At 37.3% G+C, this 18,233-nt stretch overlaps 1 protein-coding gene across 5 annotated transcripts in view; it reads left to right on the forward strand.

The window, feature by feature from the left end:
- Positions 1-6,400, forward strand: part of PHF14 (PHD finger protein 14) — a 203,732-nt gene extending 197,332 nt beyond the window's left edge. For 3 of the 5 annotated variants that reach the window (XM_043873421.1, XM_043873429.1, XM_043873428.1), the window contains 2 exons: positions 5,639-5,690; positions 6,201-6,400. In XM_043873421.1, coding sequence (XP_043729356.1) covers positions 5,639-5,651 — 13 coding nt within the window. In that variant the 3' untranslated portion in view covers positions 5,652-5,690; positions 6,201-6,400. Of the gene's footprint in view, positions 1-5,638 lie in introns of all 5 variants that reach the window. The other 2 variants (XM_043873427.1, XM_043873426.1) reach the window with 2 other exon arrangements.
- Positions 6,401-18,233: the final 11,833 nt, after the last annotated feature.

An 18,233-nucleotide genomic window follows, 5' to 3' on the forward strand; every position in this document is an offset into this window, starting at 1 on the left:
ACATGGGAAATCCAAAGCCTTATTTTAATTATCCCATTTCCATGCTATCAAAAAACACCACAAGGAAGTTAAAGGTAACAAGAGAAACTAAAAATTTAGAAGGGCAAACCTACTCAACTAGATCTCCAGAATCACAAATGGAAAGATATGATTGCTAATAAATGATATAAATGAGATATGAAATTTATATATACTCATACATGAAATTAGAAATTTATTACCATCCCTTTGGGGCTTCCCAGGTGGCACAGGGGTAAAGAATTCACCTGCCAATGCAGGAGACACAGGTTCAGTCCCTGGGTCAGGAAGATCCCCTGGAGTAGCAAATGGCAACGCTCTCCAGTATTCCCACCTGGGAAACTCCGTGGACAGAGCCTGGAGGGCTGCAGTTCACGGGGTCGTAGAGTCGGACACGACTGAGCACTCGTTGTCCTTTTACGTACGTATTATACTTGCTATTAACATAAAGCCCATGATTTTGTAATATTAGATAATGTTCCCATATTAGATAATATTACAATATTAGACAATATTTAATTATCTTTTGTTGAATCACTAAGTAGAAAGAAAAGGTAGAAATTTATAAAACAGCTCCATCTTATTTAGCAACATTTATGTTTGAGTTAGGTTCATGAAGAACTTCCCAGGTTACTGTAATTTTACAGTGTAGCCCTAGACTTTCTAATTAAATATGCCACTTCTATCATAAGAAAAAACCTCTTTTGCTTTTTACTGTAAATCTAATTAAGCATTTCTTGTAAGTTCATTTCAGTATCTTTATCACGGCCTACTAAAGTTGGGATTCAGTTGTAAAATGGTAGACTAATTGCCTTTTGTATTAAATGAAATAAGAATCTCAAATATGCAACGTCAGGAAATTTAATTGTGGTCTTCAATTGCTTATTCAATGCGTTGGAAAACTGAATGCCAGAAGTACAGAAAAAAGGGCAAAGGTTGTTAAATGTAGCACATCACACACATTTTGCACTTTACTTAATGATCCAAGTGTTTATTGCCATGAAGTAAATGCACCATTTAAAGAATTATGGTGGAATTGTAAAACGTTAAAAACTCTAATTAATTTTAGTCTGAAGCATGCAGCATGCTCATTTTTGCCTAAAACATTTTCATTATCATCAGTATTTTTTCAGTTATTAAGATAAATTTTTCCCATTGTGCAGCACTAGCATATTTTCAGTATTAAAAGCACAATCTTAAATGCTGTTGAGAGTTAACATCTGGTATGTTTTAAATGAGTAAAAGAGTAATTTTTTACCACAGATTACAGAGTATGTTATATATTGCTTTTCTGTACTTACTCTACAATTAACAGGTTAAGTGTGCCTTCATATTTTTTACTGGAAGCTGCATATATACTGCAGTTTTGAAAGAATCATAGTTAAAGCATACAGATAATTTCAACTCTTAATTTGGATCTGATTACAGAAACTGTCTGATTAAAGGAATATTTAAAATCTAAAGAAAATATCATAAGAAAATAGAAATATTTTAGTGCTTAGTTGTACTTTCTCACTTTATTTTACTGTTCCCACCGTATGTCTTTGTCTGCTGCTATAAAATGAAAACAGCTGACATTATTCTCTTTGAAAACAGTCTCCCATTATGCTTCCTTATTTCTGGAAATAAAGCTTATATTTTCTGACTGTAAAAGTAATCTGTACTCAGAGTACAAATGTAAGAAAAATGCCTGGAAGCACAGACAAGAAAATAAAAAATTAATAGCATCATCATAATAAACAGTTGAGGTACTTAAGAAAGGAATTTTAAGTACAAAAATGGAAAGCATAAGCAATTTATTTTAGCTGTATATTTTCAACGTAAAGGCTAAAAACCTTGAATTTTCTTTTACATAAAATCTTTGTGAATAAATCACCCTTACTTTGAATTTAGAAAACTTTCATCAAGTATTCATTTCTATTTTGTTTTTTAGATCTTTTTTTTATTTTAAAATAATTTTAGACTTACCAAAACTTGGGGGTTTCCCTGGTGGCTCAGACGGTAAAGCATCTGCCCACAATGTGGGAGACCTGGGTTTGATCCCTGGGTTGGGAAGATCCCCTGGAGTATCCTAGTAGGCTACAGTCCACGGGGTGGCAAAGAGCTGGACACAACTGAGCGACTTCACTTTCACTTTCAAAAGTTGCAGAAATAGCACAGATAACTCCCATTTGCCCTTCATCCAGCTTCCTCTAGTGTTATTATCTTCTATTGTTCAATTCTTTTATAGAGTGTTTATCTGATGTTTTCTTATTAGACTGAGGTTCATGCATTGCTGGGAAGGATACCACAAATCAGAATTAACATGCCCTTCGTAAAGCATCTTACCAAAGTGTTGATGTTAATATGCATTACTGATAATGTTAACCCTAATCATTTGGTTAAGGTAGTGTTTGACAGATTTCTCTACTCTAAAGGTACTCATAAAGTCATCTTTAAAGATAAAATGAAATAATGGGGAAAGTTTGTCCCTTTGTATAATCCAACCTTTAAAAGAAATCATTTAAAACTTGACAGTCTGTAGGGTAAATACAGAGTCATCTGTATTCATAGACTGTAAGTTTGAGTATAGATACTACCTGAGCATTAAGAAATCCAGCTGCTAAAATAATTGCTCTTTGTTTGGAGTTGGTTACCTCAAGAGAAAGGAAAAGTGGGATGGATAGGTTTTATTGACATTAATTCTTTCAACTATTTTGAGAACAAAGTCAAATTTGTAAATAAAGGGAAATAAAAGGCCACCTCTTCCAAATTGATGCTGCAAGCTGAGTAGTATTTAAACAGACTCTTTTGGGTTTTGTGGGATCTAGTTTAGATGAAAAATGGCACTGTTCTTTCTTATTTCTCTTTGAATAACTTGTTTAGTCTCATGTTGCCACCTGGAGCATGAGTCCATAATTACATGGTCCATGTATGCCTAGAAATCGTCATTCTCCTCACTCCAACAATGCTGTCAGTGTACAAAGAGCAGGGAGGTCAAGGAATCCCATGTAATGATTTGGCATTATGAGTGTTACTGTTACGTGTGTGTATTCCTGAAATTCCACAAGTAACAACAGATCTGCAAGGTTGCTATAATCAACATGTTTTCTGGAGTATAAATTAACAGGCTTAAACATTAAGAGGTAAACTTCTCTACTTCCCAGAAGCCCCAAAGGGTACATTTTCTTGTTGGCTGCTTCAGAACACTTCATGAAACAAATGTCAAACTTGTCAGGGCTGTCACTAAGAAAATGATCCTTGTAGCAAGGGTCTTCTTTCACTGGGAAACAAACAGATGTCTTATCTTAGAAAAGAGTGACAAAACCTGCCATCTGTCAGAAGAAATTTTTGCCAGCCTTTATTAATCCAGTAGTGAAGAAATACTTTGGTAGAAGAGCTTCCTTTCTTTGTAGTTTCATTCATTACACAGTCATTTGTGAATGATACTTGATTTGCTGCCTGAACTATTTTAATGATTTTATTAATCTTGAACTGTTCATAAAGTTCTTATAAAAACTGACAATGTAACATTAGAAATACAAGTTAGCACTTCTGAAAAAAAAAAAAAAAACAACTTCTAAAATCCTTTCTGGAGCTTTATTATATCTTATTCTGATGTTTTATTTATAGTGATTAAAGTCTATTGCTATTATTTTTATTATTTTGGTGATACTATACCATAGCAGTTATGTTGTGTGGGACTCTTATCAGTGAGACTAAATGCCTTCTCTACACTTCCCTAATCCTTTTCTATATCCAGATTACAGCTATTTTTATGCAAAGGAAGAAGAGATTGTATCTTGCTAACTTACACAAATAGTTTAAAGGCATAGAAAGGCAAGATATTTTAAGACATACTCTCATCATAAGAAACTGTCATAACTGTCCTGAATAGGAGGTACTATTAGAATAGACATGCGTTTATTAGCTATACTTTATTACTAAGAAAAATTCAATAAAAAGACTGACCTTATATAAAGAATGTTAGTTAATTATGGAAGAAATATGATAGATACTTCCGAGTTCTCAGGGAAAAATAGGTAACCACACTTGTTAAACCAGTAAGTCATATTGCTGTGAGGACTTACTAGACCGTTCACATGATAAAAGCTCCATTTTTTTTTCCCAAAAATTAAAGACTATGAATTTAGTAAAGGCAATTTTGGCTAATGTTGCTTCAAACATTTTTGCTTATTCCTGTTCTCAATACTGTTTTAGTAAACTCAGAAGTGTAACCACTGGATAAGGAAGGATATTTTGCTTTTCCAAAGCACACACCTCTTACTCATTCTTTATCCTAGTATTTAAAATAGTTCAGGAAACATTTATTGAACTCCACCTAGATACTAAATATACCCTGTTAGATGGTAAGAATACAAGATAAAAAAGATAAAACCTTGCCTTGAGCAACATATAGACACACATTCAGTCCTACCTCATAAAATCTTGCCACCTTTACCTGCTGATGTAACACTTTCTGTCAGTGTTCCACCTGAAGAAGACAGCAGAAAATATGGAATAGGATTTGGTTTTTATTAGGTGGTAATTAAAATATAATCTCTGTTTGAGTTAAAGTGGAAACTGTGCGTGTGGGCTAAGTTGCTTCAGTCGTGTTTGGACTTTGTGACCCTATGGACTGTAGCCTGCCAGGCTCTTCAGTCGATGGGATTCTCCAGGCAAGAATACTGGAGTGGGTTACCATGCCCTCCTCCAGGGGATCTTCCCAACCCAGGGATCAAATCCGCAGTTCCTGAGGCTCCTGCATCGCAGGCAGATTCTTTACTACTGGGACGCCAGCCACCGGGGAAGCCCAAAACAGACCTGTTCATTAACAGATTTTCAAAAGTCAATTCAACATTATATCTCTATTCAGTAGAGAAAATTTGGAAAAAAAAACAAAAACACTCAGTGGTTGTTATACTTAGAAAAATATAATAAAATTACATCACCTAAATTGATATTCAGAACCCCACCCTCTGTATCCAACATATCTATAATTATTCAGGCTGACTGATAATATTGATAACTTTTCTACTTTCCTGGTATTGACAAAGGCTAAATCACAGTTGCTGTTGAAGTTTAGAGACAGTGTCTATAAAGGAGACTTTCTCCACCTTAATATTTATGGGCAAGGATGTGGTTTTTCATGGACAACATATATAGATGTATATATATATATACACACACACCTTGATTTGCATTTACTTAATAAAGTCAGTTTACTAACCAAAGCTCAGTAATTGTTTAATTTAATTGAATTTGGTTTTTATAAGAAGGTAAAGAGGTACAGGGTTATATGTTTGGTGATACTGATATTATTACTGTTGTCCAGAGATGCTTAAGAAATTAAGATACTCATACTTTAACTCGTAAAGGGTTAGACAATGCTTTTTACTTCAGTTAATAAAAATGAAAGGCCTTTCAGAAATACTCGGAAAGCAAGACTGCTTTGTACTTTGGTGTTGTTGAAAGAACATAGATGATGAGATGGATTATAAAATGTAAGATGACATATTTTTCCAGATTCTCATTTATTTATACTTTGGAGGTCACCGTTTAATATTGAACAAAAGATGTATTTCATTCCTATGGAAGCAGACATTATGATGTCACTTTATTTATTCACCATGTTCCACAGGAGCCTGCTATGAATTATGAAGCCACCACTCAGAATCGAAACTGTAGAAGATGTAAGCATTCTATTGCCTGACGTGTCCATTTTAGAGTTTCCTATTTTAGAGCTGACTGATTTCAGATAACATATGGTGGTACAAGTAATTGGAAAATTGGCAGACCTGTCAAGAAAGTATGCTGGATGAGACAAAAATGCCAATGTACATAAAGTGTCTCAAAAGTTAAATTTACTATTTTTTGATCAAATAGTGAAGTAAAAATATCTGATTGACCCCTAAAAAGGATACTTTTTAGTGGCAAGTGTTTTCAAAAGTAATTTTTAGGTCATTGATAAAATAAGTTGCTTTTAAAAATATATAGAAAAATTTAGTCAACTTATAGTATAAAACAGCATCCACTGTAAATATTTAAATGTTACATACCCATTTTGTTTATAGCCTTTTCCCTAGTATTACTGAAATCATGATAGTTAATTCTTCAGAGAAATGAAGTTAAAGTGTATGAAGTATAGGTGATTAAATGCTCTAAAGTTTGTATTTTAATGTTTTCTCAAATTTATTTCACAGGAAGATGAAAATGAAGCTGAAAGAAAAAATATATCTCAGGAGCTCAGCATGGAACAGAAAAATTCAAAGAAATAAAGGATTTTCTGTAGTGTTTTGAGAAGTTTGCAACTTATGTAGTAGCAGATAAAATTTCTAAGTGTAAAATGTTAAACTGTAAAATCTAATTTGCAAAATGTTCTCAATAAAGTCGTTGAAAATGAGATGGGAGCTTGCGTTTGGAATTTGTATGCTTTTTAGAGCAATTTAAGCATTTATATAAAAGTTAGACCTTTAAAATATTTTTTTTAATTCCCTACTGAAATTTGAGAATAGAGACAGAATTTTCTCTTATCTATAACCCAAGTGTTATCACATGTCAATGACCTAAAAAAAACTCTGAAAGTCTTTTTTTTCACTTGCAAGTCTGTGTTGTCTTCTTCAGGAACTTTAATAGAATTCCAATTATTAATATAAAGAAATCCAACATAGTTCAAAAATGAACAGGAAATTTTTGCATGTAAAAACTCTGAAAACCAACAAGTGCCACAGGATGAAATATCGTTTTCTGATTTCATCAACTTATATATCACATAATACTCTAGGATTGCAGGTAAAAGCTGAAAAGAAATGGTAATTTAACATTCTCTGTGACAGAAGTAGTACCATGATTTTGAATTCATGTGTTATTTACTAAGGACCTAGTATGTGCTAAGCCCTACACATTTTTTCTGGACATTTGTTCCCTACTTGTGTTTCTTTGGCTTAGGAGTTTTCTAAAATTCCTTTGATTCCTATCTTTATCAGAGTTCTCAGTAACCAGACATTTTACTTTTCCTGATTCTAATTCCTAAGCTATCATCTGCCAACCTCAGCAGGAGGAGCGAATCTACTTGCTATTTGCAGAGCCAAATGCTTTTGGCAGATGCCTTTGTTTGATTATTTAAAGCAGAGTTTTTTAAAATGAGAAGCAAAACTTTGGAAAGCTTATAAGAACATGCCAGCACACACTTCTTCCCTGTGAGAATGGAGTCTGTGTATTGTACTTACCCTGGAGCGATGGTTTTATCACAGGCCTCTGAGGAGCCCTGTAAAGGTGTGACAGTGGGACAGGCTGGCAGCTATGATTATAGTACACCAAAACGGGGAAAACTGCAAGTAGGCAAGATAGAAAATTCACTGATGTGTATAACCTCAAATAATGGATATCAGGAAAACAGCTCTATACCACAGACTGGACTCCCTGGGTGGTGAATTCTGCAGCAGACTTTGAGCCAAAGAAAAGCCTGAGAAGGCATGTCAGAGTCTGAAGAGGGCCTCTGCAATAAGCAAATATAAAAATAATTTGACTCCTCCCTTTTTTTCCTCTATTTTTAGTCTATTTCAAAATAAACCATATTCACTTAGATTGGAATTACATTAGTGGTGTCGTTTTTGAAAAATAATAATACATGATTCATATCATCATGATCATTTATTACATTGATTGTGTTGTAGATACTATACTAAACAGTATTTTTTATACCACTAATCAACACTATTAACATAAAAGATAGTTATTACTTTTTCGCCTTTAGCAATGGTAAGTTTGAGGCTTAGGGGGAATAAATTAACCAAGGTTATATAACTTGTAATTGGCAGAGCAAAACTTCAAACCCAAGCAGTCTCACCCCAGAATATAACATTTAATCATTGTGAAATACCTACTAACATCATATCTCTTTCAACTCACTATTATTCCCCCAAAATATATAGTCTTTCTTTTTAGCATCTTATTTACCACCTGCTATGTCCTGTTTAATTATTTTTCTTATTAACCATGCTTAATTCAGTTTGCAAACTTTGACTTCAGTAAAATAAGTGAAATAATTAACTACCATTCCACCTCCCCTAAAACATGAAAAACCTGCTTTATATTTTCTACACTGAATTATAGAACAATAAGTATGAAAGCATCTTACTGCTTCTCACCAATTTTTCAGTAACTTTTTTGCAATATTTTTTAGTAGCTTTTTGGCCATATTTTTTTCAGTAAACTAGTTACTAGTGTACTGTCATCTTATTTCATAATACTTACATTTCTAAAATAAGTTGTTCAGTATGAGAATCTCAGGGACACTCAGCTATTCAACAGCCATTTTAAATATATTTAAGTGATATCTTTAACCATTTAAAACTCCAATTTTCCATTTTAGAAATACTCTAAAATATTTGTCTACCCCTTGGCTTATGGACAATGTGTAATAAAGTAAATCATTATAAATTTCTTTAGGGAAAATTACCATATGAATTTATCAAATTTTTAGGGTTTATACATTTATGCCATAAATATATACACATAAATCTTGTTATAATGCTAAAAGATTGCCCACATTATATGACTGATTAAGCTGGTCATTGTATTTAAATCAAATTTTACATATTACATATTGTTTATAGAGCATATAACTTGTACTAGCTCAGGTTTCCATAACATACCTCAGGCTGTTTAGTTCAGTTCAGTTGCTGAGTCATATCCGACTCTTTGCGACCCCATGGACTGACTGCAGCACACCAGGCCTCCCTGTCCATCACCAACTCCTGATGTTTACTCAAACTCATGTCCATATGGTCAGTGATGCCATCCAACCATCTCATCCTCTGTCATCCCCTAATCCTCCTGCCTTCAATCTTTCCCAGCATCAGGGTCTTTTCAAGTGAGTCAGTTCTTCGCATCAGGTGGCCAAAGTATTGGAGTTTCATCTTCAGCATCAGTCCTTCCAATGAATATTCAAGACTGATTGCTTTTAGGATGGACTGCTTGGATCTCCTTTCAATCCAAGGGACTCTCAAGAGTCTTCTCCAACACCATAGTTCAAAAGCATCAACTCTTCAGAACTCAGCTTTCTTTATAGTACAACTCTCACATCCATACATGACTACTGGAAAAATCAAAAAGCAAAGTAATGTCTCTGCTTTTTAATATGCTGTCCAGGTTGATCATAGCTTTTCTCCTAAAGAGCAAGTGTGTTTTAATTTCATGGTTGCAGTCACAATCTGCAGTGATTTTGGAGTCCCCAAAAAATAAAGTCTTTCACTGTTTCCACTGTTTCTCCATCTATTTGCCATGAAGTGATGGGACCAGATGCCATGATCTTTAGTTTTCTGAATGTTGAGTTTTAAGCCAACTTTTTCACTCTCCTGTTTCACTTTCATCAAGAGGCTCTTTAGTTCTTCTTCACTTTCTGCCCTAGGTAAGAGTGGTGTCATCTGCATATCTGAGGTTATTGATATTTCTCCCGGCAATCTTGATTCCAGTTGTGCTTCATCCAGCCCAGCGTTTCTCATGATGTACTCTGCATATAAGTTAAACAAGCAGGGTGACAATATACTGCCTTGATGTACTCCTTTCCTGATTTGGAACCAGTCTGTTGTTCCATGTCCAGTTCTGACTGTTGATTCTTGACCTGCTTACAGATTTTTCAGGAGGCAGATCAGGGGGTCTGGTATTCCCATCTCTTTCAAAATTTTCCACAGATTATTGTGATCCACACAGTCAAAGGCTTTGGCATAGTCAATAAAGCAGAAGTAGATGTTTTTCTGGAACTCTCTTGCTTTTTCAATGATCAAGCGGATGTTAGCAATTTGATCCCTGGTTCCTCTGCCTTTTCTAAATCCAGCTTGAATCTGGAAGTTCCCAGTTCACATACTGTTGAAGCCTGGCTTGGAGAATTTTGAGCATTACTTTACTAGCGTGTAAGATGAGTGCAACTGTGTGGTAGTTTGAGCATTATTTGACATTGCCTTTCTTTGGGATTGGAATGAAAACTGACCTTTTCCAGTCCTGTGGCCACTGCTGAGTTTTCCAAATTTGTTGGCATATTGAGTGCAACACTTTCACAGCATCATCTTTCAGGATTTGAAATAGCTCAACTGAAATTTCATTACCTCCACTAGCTTTGTTTGTAGTGATGTTTCCTAAGGCCCCCTTCACTTCACATTCCAGGATGTCTGGCTCATCCTGGGTGAATGCACACCATCATGATTATCTGGGTCATGAAGATCTTTTTTGTATAGTTCTTCTGCGTATTCTTGCGACCTCTTCTTAATATCTTTTGCTTCTGTTAGGTCGATATCATTTCTGTCCTTTATTGTGCCCATCTTAGCATGAAAAACTCCCTTGGTATCTCTAATTTTCTTGAAGAGACCTCTAGTCTTTCCCATTCTATTGTTTTCCTCTATTTCTTTGCACTGATACCTGAGGAAGGCTTTCTTATCTCTCCTTGCTATCTTTGGAACTCTGCATTCAAATGGATATATCTTTGCTTTTCTCCTTTGCCTTCTGCTTCTCTTCCTTTCATAACTGTTTATAAGGCCTTCTCAGACAACCATTTTGCCTATTTGCATTTCTTTTTCTTGGGAATGGTCTTGATTACTGCCCCAGCAAGAGAGAAGCCCAAGCAAAATGGTAGGAGAGGCAAAATCACATTTAGAATCAAACCCCATACCCACCAGAGGGTTCAAACATACCTTGTGTGCGACAGGACCCAGAGACCCCACAGAGGCTGAGACAGAACTGTGCTTGGGTTTTTCTGAGGAGGTACGGGTCAGCAGTGGACTGCTTCAGGGGCAGTGACTCTGGGTGTAGTAGACTTGGGTATGGCGTAAGCCCTTTTACAGGAGCTTTCACCATTAACCCACCATAGAGCCACCAGAACTTTCACAGAACTTTCTGGAAGGGCACAAACAGAAGCTTATGTGCACCAGGACCCAGGAGAAAGGAGCAGTGACCCTACAAGAGACTGACCCAGACTTGCCCATGAGTGTCCAGGAGTCTCTGGAGGAAGCGTGGGTCAGCAGTGGCCTGCTGCAGGCTTGGGGGCACTGAATGCAGCAGTGCGTGCATGGAACCCGTTGAAGGAGGTCTCCATTATCTTCACTGCCTCCACCAAAGTTTGGCTTCAGGCCAAATAACAGGGAGGGAACACAGCCCCTGCCCATCAATAGGAAATTGGGTTAAAGGTTTACTGAGCATGGCCCCACCCATCAGAACAAGACCCAGTTTCCCCCTCAGTCAGTCTCTCCCATCAGGAAGCTTCTCTAAGCCTCTTATCCTTCTCCATCAGAGGGCAGACAGAATGAAAACCACAATCACAGAAAACTAACCAATCTGATCACATGGACCACAGCCTTGTCTAACTCAATGAAACTATGAGCCATGCCATGTAGGGCCACCCAAGATGGACAGGTCATGGTGGGGAGTTCTAACAAAACGTGGTCCACTGGGGAAGGGAATGGCAAACCACTTCAGTATGCTTGCCTTGAGAATCCCATGAACAGTATGAAAGGCAAAAGGATAGGACACTTAAAGATGAACTCCCCAGGTCAGTAGGTGCCCCGTATGCTACTGGAGATCAGTGGAGACATAACTCCAGAAAGAATGAAGAGACGGAGCCAAAGCAAAAACAATACCCAGTTGCAGATGTGACTGGTGATGGAAGTAAAGTCCGATGATGTAAAGAGCATTATTGCAAAGGAACCTGGAATGTTAGGTCCAGGATCAAGGCAAATTGGAAATGGTCAAACAGGAGATGGCAAGATTGAACATCAACATTTTCAGTTCAGTTCAGTTCAGTTGCTCAGTTGTGTCCAACTCTGCGACCCCATGAATCGCAGCACGCCAGGCCTCCCTGTCCATCACCAACTTCCGGAGCTTTCCCAAACTCATGTCCATCAAGTCGGTGATGCCATCCAGCCATCTCATCCTCTGTCGTCCCCTCCTCCTCCTGCCCCCAATCCCTCCCAGCATCAGGGTCTTTTCCAATGAGTCAACTCTTTGCATGAGGTGGCCAAAGTATTGGAGTTTCAGCTTCAGCATCAGTCCCTCCAATGGACACCCAGGACTGATCTCCTTTAGGATGGACGGGTTGGATCTCCTTGCAGTTCAAGGGACTCTCAAGAGTCTTCTCCACACCACAGTTCAAAAGCATCCATTTTTCAGCATCCATCCAGTCCAACTCTCACATCCATACATGACTGCTGGAAAAACCATAGCCTTGACTAGACGGACCTTTGTTGGCAAAGCAATGTCTCTGCTTTTTAATATGCTATCTAGGTTGGGCATCAGTTTCCTCCCAAGGAGTAACCATCTTTTAATTTCATGGCTGCAGTCACCAAGTGCAGTGATTTTGGAGCCCAAAAAAATAAAGTCTGACACCGTTTCCCATCTATTTCCCATGAAGGGATGAGACTAGATGCCATGATCTTAGTTTTCTGAATGTTGAGCTTTAAGCCAACTTTTTCACTCTCCTCTTTCACTTACATCAAGAGGCTTTTTAGATCCTCTTCACTTTCTGCCATAAGGGTGGTATCATCTGCATATCTGAGGTTATTGATATTTCTCCTGGAAATCTTGATTCCAGCTTGTGCTTCTTCCAGCCCAGGGTTTCTCATGATGTACTCTGCATATAAGTTAAATAAGCAGGGTGACAATATACACAGAAGCGCTCCGGCTGCAACGGACCTCACAGAAGCGTGGCCATGAGGAGCTACCCCTTGCCCAAGGTCAGGGGTGGCGACCCAGAGTGCCAGGCTGCGACGTCTCAGGAGCGGCTGAGAGGAGCTACCCCACGTCCGAGACCAGGGGCGGCGGCCCAGAGGAGCGACCACACCTCCAAGTAGCGGCTGCTGTGCGGGCACAGGAGGGCCGAGAGGAGCTACTGCATGTTCAAGGGGCAGTACCTGAGGAGACACCCCTCGTCCGAGATAAGGAGCAGCGGCTGCGCTTTGTTGGAGCAGCCGAGAAGAGATACCCCACGTCCAAGGTAAGAGAAACCCAAGTAAGACGGTAGGTGTTGCGAGAGGGCATCAGAGGGCAGACACAATGAAACCATAGTCACAGGAAACTAGCCAATCTGATCATAGGACCACAGCTTGTCTAACTCAATGAAACTAAGCCATGCCATGTGGGGCCACCCAAGACGGACGGGTCATGGTGGAGAGGTCTGACAGAATGTGGTCCACTGGGGAAGGGAATGGCAAACCACTTCAGTATTCTTGCCTTGAGAACCCCATGAACAGTATGAAAAGGCAAAATGATAGGATACTGAAAGATGAACTCCCCAGGTCAGTAGGTGCCCAATATGCTACTGGAGATCAGTGGAGAAATAACTCCAGAAAGAATGAAGGGATGGCGCCAAAGCAAAAACAATACCCAGTTGTGGATGGGACTGGTGATAGAAGCAAGGTCTGATGCTGTAAAGAGCAATATTGCATAGGAACCTGGAATGTTAGGTCCATGAATCAAGGCAAATTGGAAGTGGTCAAACAGGAGATGGCAAGGGTGAATGTCGACATTCTAGAAATCAGCGAACTAAAATGGACTGGAATGGGTGAATTTAACTCAGATGATCATAATATCCACTTCAGTGGGCAAGAATCTCTTAGAATAAATGGAGTAGCCATCATAGTCAACAAAAGAGTCTGAAATGCAATACTTGAATGCAGTCTCAAAAATGACAGAATGATCTCTGTTCATTTCCAAGGCAAACCATTCAATATCACAGTAATCCAAGTCTGCACCCCAACAAGTAATGCTGAAGAAGATGAAGTTGAATGGTTCTATGAAGACCTACAAGACCTTCTAGAACTAACACCCCAAAAAGATGTCCTTTTCATTATAGGGGACTAGAATGCAAAAGTAGGAAGTCAAGAAATACCTGGAGTAACAGGCAAATTTGGCCTTGGAGTATGGAATGAAGCAGGGCAAAGGCTAATAGAGTTTTGCCAAGAGAATGCACTGGTCATAGCAAATACCCTCTTCCAAAAATGCAAGAGAAGACTCTGCACATGGACATACTAGATGGCCAACACCAAAATCAGATTGATTATATTCTTTGCAGCCAAAGATGGAGAAGCTCTATACAGTCAGCAAAAACAAGACCAGAAGCTGACTGTGGCTCAGATCATGAACTCCTTATTGCCAAATTCAGACTTCAATTGAAGAAAGTAGGGAAAACCACTAGACCATTCAGGTATGACCTAAATCAAATCCCTTACGATTATACTGTGGAAGTAACAGTAGATTCAAGGGATTAGATCTGATAGAGTGCCTGAAGAACTATGGACAGAGGTTCATGACACTGCACAGGAAGAAGGTTGGGTTAGCCAACCATGCTTCAGGCTTGTTGGCTTCAAAGCCAGAAATGTATTTTTTCACAGTTCTGGAGGCTGGAAGTCCCAGATCAGGCTTCTTCAGGTTTGGGGTTCTGGTGAGGACTCTCTTCCTGGCTTGTAAATGGTGTCCTTGCTTCATCCTCACATGTTCTTTTCCTAGGTGAGTACACACAGAAAGAGGGTAGATGAGATCTCTAATCTTTTCTTAACAGGATTCTAATCCTGTCGGGTCAGGACTCCCAACTTTATGACCTCATTAACCTTAAGTACTTCCTTAGTCCAAATACAGCCATTATAGCCATAATGAGGGCCAGAGCTTCAACATATGAGTATTAGCTTGGAGGGGGATGGGTGGGAAGGGCACATTCAGTCCATAACACTGTATTTAAATAAGTCCAAACACCTCTGTTATATAACAATTCTAGTTATATTAGGGAACACTAGAGTGTGAAGTCCCGGTGTTATGTCTATGGTAATATAGATTGTATATATTTAGGATCCTTAGAAACATTAACAATTGGAATATGATCTAAGAATTGATTTGTATAGAAAACAATTATATGTATTATACCTGTTTTATCTCTACATGCCCATTACTTAGCTTATTTCCTGACCCACACTGGGTGTAACACTGCCATGCTAAGTCAGCCTATAACTAATATGGAACACCTGAAGGACAAAATTTTCTTCATGTTAGTTATTGAGCTATATTTCTTCACATTTTCAAAGGCAAAAATAAGACAACTTTTAATCAGTATTTGTCTCTATCATAAACATCCTTTAATAATAATTTTAAAAAGCTATATTCAGAATTCCACTCTCTCCTTAGGTCTGTGGAGCACATAGCAGAAGTAGGAAGAGATAGGCTGTCCTTTAAAGGAAGCTGCTGGCCATCAATATGCCTGGCTTCCCTGGTGGCTCAGTGGTAAAGAATCCGCCTGTCAATGCAGGAGATGTAGGTTCAATCCCCTGGAGGTCAGAAAGATCCCCTGGAGAAGGAAGTAGAGATCTACTCCAGTATTCTTGTCTGGGAAATCCCAGCGGCAGAGGAGCTTGGTGGGCTACAGTCTATGGGGTCTCAAAGTGTTGGACACAACTTAGCAACTAAACAATATGCCCAAGTTCTTAAATTCATCCAACAGAACTTTATTAGAACATACTATAGCCTATTCACTGTCACTGGGGATTCATAACAGATAAAATTCCTTTGCTGTCACTGTCTTAAAATTCTTAATACTTTTTAAACATGGGGTCCTACAGCTTTACTTTGCACTGGGCCTGCAAATGTAGCTATGTAGCAGGTACTAACATATATTGCTTTTACTCTAAATCAATTAAATTGAAGTATAATTTATATATGCATGCACCTATTTTAAATTTGCCATTCAGTAAGTTTTGATAAATGTACATTTCTACATAATCATCACTCCAATCAAGATGTAAAGCATTTCCATCACTACAGAGAGTTCTCTTGTGCAGTTTTGCAGTCCTTCACACACCCCTACTATAGCCATGGACTTGCTTCTTTTTCTTGGTTAGTTTGCCTGTTCTAAAGTTTCATGCAAATGGAATCACTTCACATGTATTTTTTTGTGTCTGGCTTTCTTCACTCAATATTTTGAGATTCATCCAGGTTATTTCATGATGCTGTAACTTATTCCTATTTATTACTGAGTACTTTTTCACTGTATGAATATACCACAATTTATGAATTACCACTGTGTGAATATGCCATGTGTTGCTAGGCATTTGAACAAGAATTATACAAAAGATCTACATATGGTCAATAAGTATACAAAAACATGTGTAACATCATTTAGTTATTGGTAAAAATGCAAGTTGAAACCACAGTGAGTGACTATACCCACGGAAGCATCTAACTGTGTTGTCCAATACAGCAACCACAAGCCACATGTGGCTACTAAGCCCTTGAAATACAACTAGTCTGAATTGAGATGTACTAAAGAACAAAACACATAAAAATACAATTTTGTTGACTTAGTATAAGAAATAATATAAAATTTCTTAACTTTTGATTACCTGCTGAAATGGCAATATTTGGATAGATTGGTTAAATAAAATATATTACTAAAAGAAACTTCAACTATTTTCACTTTTTTAATGTGGTTCCTAGGCAACTTGAAATATGTGTGGATAAATTCCATTGTATTTGTACTGGCCAAGTGTAGGTGATAATTTAAACTCTTGGTAATGAAATGTTGGTGAGGTTACAAAGCAACCAGAACTCACAAAGAATTCAACAAAGCTACCTCCAGGCTCATGGCCCATAGAAACTCTGAAATGACAACTGTATTGTTATAAGCTGCTAATTTAATGGTAATTTTTATGCACTAATAGAAGTCTAATGGAGATATTCCATAAAAGATTAAAGAAGGGTTGCTACTATCAGAAAAGTTAGGCATTCAGCAGTGGTAACCAAATCAACCTTCAGGTGTAAACACTAATGTTATTTTCTATACACAGCCTTCCTCTCTGCTGAATGTCCATTTTATCATGAGCCTATTAAAAAAAGCAATGATAGAAAGAGGCAGACTAACAGCTATGGGAGTTGTCATCTTGTCCACCTGATTACTGGTCCAAATGTAAAATGGCACACCCCTTTGGAAAAGAGTTTGGACATTTCACATGAAGTTAAACATATCCTTAATACATCAACCAAGTACTCCACTATAGATTTTTACACAAGAGAAATGAAAAGATATGCCTACAGAAAGATTATATATGAATATTTTAAGTAACTTTATTCATAATTTTGTAATAGCCAAAAACTGGAGGCAATTTTTTTTCTTTTAAGTAGAAATTGTACTTAATAATGGTTATTCTTTTCAGAAACTGTCATACTAAGCTGTGTAGCATGGTTAAATTGGGGTCTAATCCTTGATTTTCTTTCAGGGAAATTGGATGTATTCTGCAATAATGTTTATAACAACACTTTGAAAGTTAAAAGTAATCACTGTCTACAAAAGATGGTAATGAAAGTTTAAATAACAAATTTTTAAAAAATTCCAGCATTCAAAAAAGTGTGATGCCTTATTTGAAAACATTTAATGTAGTTAAAGCTTTTTAATGGATTTCACGCTCTGTTTTACTAAATGATTTTTTGAATGACCTCTGCAGTTGAAAATACATTTAAACATAATTTAAAATTTTTAAATCTTAACTTTATATTCTGAATAAATTCTATCCATTTCCCCTGAGGTTAGAAAGCTTGAGTGAGAAATGTCTGTTTAGTTCCCTGGTCCATTTTTTTATTGGATCATTTATTTTTCTGGTATTGAGCTGCATGAGCTGCTTGTATGTTTTTGAGATTAATTCCTTGTCAGTTGCTTTCATGCATGAGACAGGGTGCTCAGGGCTGGTGCAGTGGGAAGACCCTGAGGGATGGGATGGGGAGAGAGGTGGGAGGGGGGTTCAGGATGGGGGCCCATGTACACCCATGGCTGATTCATGTCAGTGCATGGCAAAAACCACTACAATATTGTAAAATAATTAGCCTCCAATTAAAATTAATTAATTAATTTTGAAAAAAGAAATCTTGTGTGAGGAAGAAGCAAGATGTATTCCTAGTTGCTCCAACTTTAAATGTCTGTGAACTAGCAATTATTCTTCAATTAAAAATAATTTAATTTTTAAAATATCTGAGCTACTTGGAGTTTCAAGTGTCTATGAACTTCTTTGAATTTTATCTCCGCAAACATCAAATAGGACATGGTCTTTCCAAGGTATAGTATTTCCCATTTGTAACTTTCTAATCATCCAGATGAAATGAGGTGAGTCTAGGTAGTTTCTGCTTCTCTGATAATTTTTAGAAATCAATAATTATATTCTTTTTGCATGTGTATATATTCTTTCTGTAAAACAATCACCAAGACTCTCCTCTAA

The sequence above is a fragment of the Cervus elaphus genome, chromosome 18, assembly GCF_910594005.1.
Source record: "Cervus elaphus chromosome 18, mCerEla1.1, whole genome shotgun sequence".
Classification (NCBI taxonomy): domain Eukaryota; kingdom Metazoa; phylum Chordata; class Mammalia; order Artiodactyla; family Cervidae; genus Cervus; species Cervus elaphus.